General features: G+C 41.6%; 1 protein-coding gene and 1 non-coding gene across 2 annotated transcripts; one reads left to right on the top strand and one right to left on the bottom strand.

Moving 5' to 3' along the window:
- Positions 1-4,009: 4,009 nt before the first annotated feature.
- On the bottom strand, positions 4,010-4,114 carry LOC143576170 (small nucleolar RNA R71). The gene has a single exon (XR_013142904.1). It is a non-coding gene; the product is annotated as a small nucleolar RNA R71 (small nucleolar RNA).
- A 1,106-nt stretch (positions 4,115-5,220) lies between these two features.
- Positions 5,221-6,390, top strand: LOC143576162 (uncharacterized). Its single transcript, XM_077060322.1, has one exon. It carries the CDS (start codon positions 5,221-5,223, stop codon positions 6,388-6,390), a length of 1,170 nt encoding a protein of 389 aa, XP_076916437.1.
- Positions 6,391-8,204: the final 1,814 nt, after the last annotated feature.

Here is an 8,204-nt window from a genome sequence, read left to right as displayed (position 1 = left end):
GCGTTTATCGGAGTATGTTATCTCCCCCAAGTGAAAAACGTTTGAAAACAGTTTAAGAGTGGGGTAAGTGAACTCACTGTTTGCGAAGAATATCCGATCTAGATCACCGAGTGATGCGCGTCGTAGAAACTCTCTAGCGTTCTAAATAACAAAGAGATTTTCTAAGTATCGGTACGTTTAACGAGTCTCTAGACTCGGCACATAATACCTATGCACGTAACAGATTTCGTGTTTCGTTTGTGAATCGTGTGTGACTTAAACAAGTACAATTGTGATACGATACATGAGTGAGCAATTACTTTCGTGTCACGTACTAATAATGTATATCACTAGCAATTATTCCCGTAAGGGCATTTTGGTCAACAAACAAAGACTAACTAACCATTATTCCCCATAAGGGCAATTTGGTCAATTCATGGCAATCAACTAGCAACTATTCCCCGCAAGGGTATTTTGGTCAAAATACAACAATTTTATAAAAACTATCATATTTCATGCATTCCTATACAACTCAGCAGCTAGTTTCGTTATGACAGAATTTCTACTTGAAAGATTGCACTAGTTTACCGATTATAACGTCTCAATTAATTTACCAAAAATTACCACAGGAGCATACATATCTTAGGTTTCCAGAACATCTTTTATCTTATTTTTATTCCATATAGATTGTTCATAATGATCAAAACATTACAGCAAACTCATATCAGTCAGATTCATGCGCAACAGAATGTTATTTACAATTCCCGTTAAACGAAAAATCCAATAAATGCAAGACCACTTGGGTTTGGTTCCTAACTCAGTGAGTCAACTTCCAGAAGTGGAACCAACCCAATTGGTCTCGTAGTTCATGAGATATAACATTTACAACATAACCTAACAGCAGGTCTAACAGCTCAGCTTTGCATCACGTTTTTGTAAAATCATAAAAGTATACTTCCACTTATCCAAAAATTACGAATTTATACTTTATAGAAACTAGACTCAACCTAGTTTACTGCAGTACCCACAATCTCAATCAATTTTCACGTTTACACTTCGTTACAGTCAGTTAAACATCGTATATACATTCTGTCCAGAATCTGTTCACATCAAAACTCAACAAAATAACAATCTATGAACTATCATGCATCCATATAACCCTCTAGACACTATAACTACTATCCATGCATATCAATTTCACCATACCTACAAGATTAGGGTTTTATTTGAACTCACAATCAAGGACACAACAATTAACATGCAATACTATCAAACTAGTTATCAATTCATTATCCAAATAACAACAATCATATTAATCATATGCATGAACAAAATCGGCCAGCTAGGGTTTGTTATTAACCCAACAAACATCAAATTCAATCAACAAGGATGTGAAGGATGATCAAATATACCTTCCTAGCACTTTGTTCTTCAATCAAAGGCTTGAATTGATGGTGTATGTGTGTGTGTTTGTGGACGGCAGCCAAGAGAGAGCAAGGGGGAGGCCGATCGGGTTGTAGGTTAATAAAATAGGTTAGGGTTTGTAGTTAAGGTTATATTTATAGATATACAAGTTACACTCTAGTCCCTAAACTTCCAAATGTTACCTCTCTAGCCTAATTAGTTGGTTCTTGTTTCTTGTTTAACACTCCACATAACGAATCAAGTAACACACATATATCTAACACATAATTTACACATAATTATTGTTTTGACGTTTGTCGTTTATTTATCAATCGTTCGCGTCAACTCGTTTGCGTTTCGGTGCAAATCCCGAAAGACTACACATGTAGTAAGTGTTAAGCGTCATTTAAACCCTAGTTTAAATGTAATGAAGTGTGCGTTATAGATTCAACGATCTTAAAGTTTGAATTGACGGAGTTGAGTTAACGGGGTTAACCTGAAATTGACGATTGTCACATCATTCCCATGTTAAAGAATTTCCGTCCCGAAAATTTGAGTTAAGTCGTGATGAGAGCCTGAAAAAGTAAGAAAAATTTTCAGTTTGTCATACCACATTAGTGCAAGGCCGTGCGTGCTCGTGCACCTGCCCATGCCAAACGTCCAGAATGCATAAATACACTTCCATTGTCCTCATTTCAAGTGTGGAGCCTTAGGGGAATTCTCTAAACTTGTTGGAAAATTATTGTGTGATTGCTAGAGAGAATTCAAGGCTTCCATCTTGTGTGATCATCCTTTCAAGTAGCAATCATCATTCATCTTAGTTTGCAATTTCTTGTTCTTAACAATGCTTTGTAAGACTACTTTGATTTTGTTTGTTGTATCAAGCCTTATGGTCTAATACTTTTGTTACTTAGATTATGTTGAAGCTTTTACTTATGTGATATTTATTTATGCATGATTTTGGCAAGTTGGCGTTCTTCAAGTTTATGATATGTTCTTGAATAAAGTTTAATGGTTGAATGCTTGTTTTAATTCCTAGTCTTGTTAGTTTGATAGATGCTTGACCATATTATGTTGGAAAACTATGTGTTAAGTATTTGTTTATGAACTTAGCTTGTATATGTATACTTTGTTCATATCACTAAGTTAGGAATGACTAGTGGAAATTAATTTTGTTATGAATTTTAACAAGCATGAAACCTATCACTTGATATTGGAAAATTGTATGGTGATAACATGATTCTTTGAGTTGGTTGATGTTTGCTAGAGATTAAGGCCATAATCCTTAGTTTATATTTTGCTAATTTAAAAGATTCATGTGTTTAACTAGTGTTCTTGAGCTTGTCTATTTTACATGATTTTAGGTGGTTAGTTTGTTTTTTTCATGCTAGCTTTCCTTTAATTATGAGATTAGGTAGTTTTGACAAACTTACTAATCTATGGTTATTATCTTGAAAACACCCATCATGATGTTTTGTTGTTAGTATTAGGTTTCCTTGATTGGAATTTGATATTGATGCTTAATACATGATGTTTGCCATTATCATTGTCATTTTGTCACTAAGTTTAAGTGGATCCATAGTCTAAGTAGCCTTGTTTGGATTGATTGTTAGTTGTATTTTATTTGCTTTGTTATTGTTATATGTTAGTTTAGTAATTTGAAAAATCAATTTGATTGCTTGTTTTGTTAAATTAATTACAAAGATTTATTATCAAAAGTTCGCCGCGTCCATGGATTGACACTCGGTTCTTACTGATACTTTGCTATAAACGATAGGTACACTTTCCTTTCGTGTGTGGTTTAGTTGTTGGTGAAAACCATTTTTAAAACCCGATTTGTGTGAAACTTTTATTTACATTTTTATATATATATTCACACACGTCAGGTTTTTGGCGCCGTTGCCGGGGACACGGTGTTTTACTTTTGAAAACGATACGAGTAATTGATTTGCCTTGTTGATATTTTTGCTCTGTGTTATTTTAGTCTATTTCATTTTTATTCATCTTGTTTTATTTTATTTTATTAGTTATATTTTTAGGTAGTTTTCCGTGTCTTGTTTGTTTCCATTCTGCATTTCTTTCGGGTGATGCATGTCCACCACACCCGGTCCTGATCTTGTTTCCCCCTTTCCGAACCCGAGCGACATCTTCGAGAAGGTTTGAGGAGGAGAGCACGCGAGATTGCCGAGGTCATTGAAAACGAAGTTGTGGAGGACGACACGAACCCCGAGGTTGAAGAGATGGCGGATCCGAACAATCAAGGTTGCATGGATGACTTCGCCACGCCGTCCCTCGATGGCTTCGACAGCGGTGTTACGGAGCCCGAGATTACCGTGAGTTTCGAGATCAAGTCGAGTATTATTTATATGGTCGAAAATTCCGTTTCTTTCCATGGCCTCTCGAACGAGGACCCTCATTCTCATGTTACGCATTTCCTTCGATTATGTGCGACATTCAAAATTCAAGGGTGTACGGACGACACCGTGAGACTCCGAATTTTTCTGTTCTCACTTTGCGGGGCTGCCTTGGAGTGGTTAGAGGCACTCCCTTCCGGTTCCATCACCACTTGGAACCAATTGGTTGAGCAGTTTCTTCTTCAGTACTTCCCACCCGATAAAACTGCAAGATACCGGGCAAAAATCATTGGTTTTCGTGTTGATGATGATGAGTCACTTCATGCTGCATGGGAGAGGTTCAAGGGCTTGTTGAGAAAATGCCCTCATCACGGTTTGAGTCGCGGTCTTCAGTGTCGTACGTTCTTTGATGCTTTATCCGGAGCACAGAAGCAAGCCGTTGATCAGGTTGCGGGAGGAGATTTCGGTAGGTGTACTCCCAATGAGGCGTTGGATGTCTTGGAGCGAGTTGCTAAGAAGAGTTTTGCATATAATCCGCCTCGTAGTATTCTTTCCACTAAGGGCGTTCTTCATGTCGATTCTAATACCCTTGTTTGCGCTCAGTTAGAAGCCTTGACCAAAATATTTGACTAGATGCAATCACTTCTGGCTAAGTCTAGATCTCGTTGTGGGGTGTGTGACGGGAAACACCAGACCAGTCAGTGCCAGCAGGCCATGGTGGTGGAGAATGTTGACTTTGTGGGCCGCCAAAACAATGCCTACAGCAGCTCCTATAACCCGGGATGGAAAACCACCTAAATTTCAGTTGGAAAGATGGTGGTGGCAGTCAAAATCAGAATCAAAAGCCACTGGGGTTTGACCGAAATCCAAATTACCAAAGTCAACCCTAGAACCAGTCTTACCAGCAAAAGCCTCAGTTTTAGGGTCCCAGCAGTAGTGGTCAGTCTAGTGGTGGGTCTAGTGTTGAAAATCTTTTGACTCAGCTTTTGGCTAAAACCGAGACCTCAAACAAACTGGCTGAACAGAGGAACCTGAAGATTGATGAGACTCTCCAGAGACACGATCTCGAGTTGAGGAATCAGAAAGCGTCCATTCAGACCATTGAGAATCAGGTTGGACAGATTGCTCAGCTCCTCTCTGCGAGACCACAGGGTAGCCTTCCGAGTAATACCGAGACTAATCCACGAGCCGAGGCTAAGGCGATTACCCTGAGGAGTGGTAGATCCACCATTCCTGTTGATGCATCGGTTTCCACACCAAAACCGATTGCCAATGAGTTCGAGACTGAGACTCCTGGTGAGGTGCAACCGAGGTTAATCCCAGAAAGTACCGCACAGACCAGTGAGTCAGTTAGGATTTATGTTCCTCCTATTCCATACCCAGGCCGTTTGAAGAAGCAGAAGATGGAAGAGCATTACGGGAAATTCTTAGAACTTTTTAAACAGTTCACATTAATCTTCCATTTCTCGATGCGTTGAAAGAAATGCCTAAGTATGCTAAGTTTCTGAAAGAGGTCCTCTCAAATAAGAAGAAATTAGAGGAACTTTCTTGTGTGATTTTGAATGAGGAGTGTTCAGCGGTTTTTCGGAATAAACTGCCCAAAAAAATGACCGATCCGGTTAGTTTTACAATTCCATGTTTGATCGGTAGTTTGTCGGTTAGTAACGCTTTAGCCGACCTAGGTGCTAGCATAAACTTGATGCCTTATTCTGTTTTTGCAAAGCTAGACCTAGGTGAGCCTAAGCCTACTCGCATGAGCATTCAGCTTGCCGACCGCTCGGTGAAATACCCGAGGGGTATAGTTGAGAATATGCTTGTGAAAATTGATAAATTTGTGTTTCCTGTTGATTTTGTGATCTTGGACATGGATGAGGATAAAAATGTACCACTCATCCTAGGTCGACCTTTCCTAGCCACTGCTAGAGCTCTCATTGATGTCTGCACCGGCAGACTCACTCTTAGAGTTGGAGACGAGGAGGTGACCTTCGATATTGGGAGATCCATGCGCCACCCACATGATCATGATGACGTGCTCTACATTGATAATGGTGATTCTTGCGTTTTTGAGCACATACAGGACACATGTGAGGAGTACTCTTTGGATACTCAGTTGTGTGTTGGAGGGATTTCTGACTTGGTCAGTGGACCTCTATTTGAGGAGTTGGTCTGTGGTGTGGACCACGAGCCTCCTGAGTGTTTAGAGAGGATTGAGGATGTTGATCGCGTTGCCGAGCCTAAGGCAAAACCTTCTGTTGTGGACCCACCATCTATTGAGCTTAAGGAGCTCCCGTCCCATTTGGAGTATGCCTTCTTAGAAAATGGGTCACGCCTTCCTGTTATCATTTCTGCTAGTTTGTCGAGCGAGGAGAAGGTGAAGTTTCTCACGGTTCTGAAGAGGCATAAGCACGCGATCGCCTGGAAGATCATGGATATAAAAGGGATCAGTCCATCCTTTTATACCCATAAGATCTTGATGGAGGAGGAGTACAAACCCGTGGTGCAGCACCAACGGCGTATCAACCCTAATATGCAAGACGTTGTGCAGAAAGAGGTCATCAAGCTTCTCGATGCTGGATTGATTTATCCGATCTTTGATTCCCCATGGGTGAGCCCGGTGCAGGTCGTCCCGAAAAAGGGTGGTATGACGAATTGATTCCTACACGTACCGTCACAGGATAGAGAGTTTGCATTGACTACCGAAAACTCAACGATGCCACGAGGAAAGACCATTTTCGACTCCTCTTCATTGACCAGATGTTGGAACGACTGTCGAGAAAGATGTTCTATTGCTTTCTTGACGGTTTCTCAGGATACTTTCAGATCCCCATTTCTCCCGAGGATCAAGAGAAGACGACATTCACATGTCCCTATGGCACATTCGCCTACCGGCGGATGCCCTTTGGACTGTGTAATGCCCCAGCCACGTTTCAGAGATGTATGGTGGCGATTTTTCATGATATGATCGAGGACTCCATGGAGGTTTTCATGGATGATTTTTCTGTTTTCGGGAGTTCGTTTGATCATTGTTTGAAAAACTTGGAGAGAATGTTGTCCCGTTGTGAGGAGGCAAACCTTGTTCTTAATTGGGAGAAATGTCACTTCATGGTGAAGGAGGGCATTGTGTTAGGGCATAAGATTTCACAGGCGGGGCTTGAGGTTGATCCAGCCAAAGTTGACACCATTTCGAAGCTCCCGCCACCGAATTCGGTGAAGTCTATTAGGAGTTTTCTCGGTCACGCGGGATTTTATCGGCAATTCATAAAGGACTTTTCCCAAATCGCCCGCCCGATGACGAAACTCCTAGAGAAAGATGCCCCGTTCATTTTCTCCTTCGAATGTCTTCAGGCGTTCGAGCTGTTGAAGGAGAAATTGGTGAATGCCCCTATCATGGTTGCCCCAGACTGGTCCTTGCCTTTCGAGTTGATGTGTGATGTGAGTAACTTTGCAGTCGGGGCGGTTTTAGGTCAAAGGCGGGATAAGCATTTTCATCCGATTTATTATGCGAGTAGGACACTGAATGATGCGCAGGAGCACTACACGACCATTGAAAAGGAGCTCTTTGATGTTGTCTTCGCATTCGATAAATTTTGGTCTTATCTTGTCCTTTCTAAGACCATTGTGTTCACGGATCATGCAGCCCTTCGCTATCCGTTCAGCAAACAAGATGCGAAGCCAAGACTTATTCGATGGATTTTGTTGCTGCAGGAGTTTGACATTAAGATCCATGACAAAAAGGGTGCTGAGAATGTCGCGGCCGACCATATCTCCCGTCTTAAGTGCTCAGCTTCATCGGAACAAGTGGGGGTCCACATAAATGACAATTTCCCCCACAAGTTCCTCATGCATATCAAGACACGGTATGAGGATCATCATTGGTTCGCTGACATTGCGAATTTTCTTACTAGTGGGATCGTACTTAAGGGTCTGACTCACCAGAAAAGAAAGAAATTCTTTTCTGATGTTAAGCACTACTTTTGGGAGGATCCTTACTTGTTTCGTGTTGGTGCCGATCAGCTCGTGCGTAGGTGTGTGTATGGTGACGAGGCTCGAAAGATCTTGAGACACTGCCACGAGGGCCTGACCGGAGGACACCATGGAGCCACATCCACGGCGAAGAAGGTCTTTGATGTCGGTTTCTTCTGACCAACCATCTTTCGTGATACTCATGATATGGTGCAGTCTTGTGATGCTTGCCAAAGGGCGAGCAACATCTCATCATGAGACGAGATACCCCAGCGACCGATTCAGGTCTGGTAGGTTTTCGATGTGTGGGGCATCGACTTCATGGGACCTTTCCCGACTTCTTTCAGCTACCGTTACATCCTAGTGGCCGTTGATTATGTTTCAAAATGGGCCAAGGCGCAAGCCTTGCCCACAAATGATGCTAGGTTGGTGGTGAAATTCTTGAAGAAGTTGTTCTCCCGCTTTGGTGCCCCCAAAGCACTGATTAGTGACCGAGGGACACAT

Source organism: Bidens hawaiensis, unplaced genomic scaffold, assembly GCF_021521415.1.
Source record: "Bidens hawaiensis isolate Kalapana, Puna unplaced genomic scaffold, B.hawaiensis_p1.1 tig00028006_1, whole genome shotgun sequence".
NCBI classification, from domain to species: domain Eukaryota; kingdom Viridiplantae; phylum Streptophyta; class Magnoliopsida; order Asterales; family Asteraceae; genus Bidens; species Bidens hawaiensis.
The sequence above is the reverse complement of the archived record's forward strand: the minus strand, read 5'-3'. Positions and strand labels throughout refer to the sequence as shown.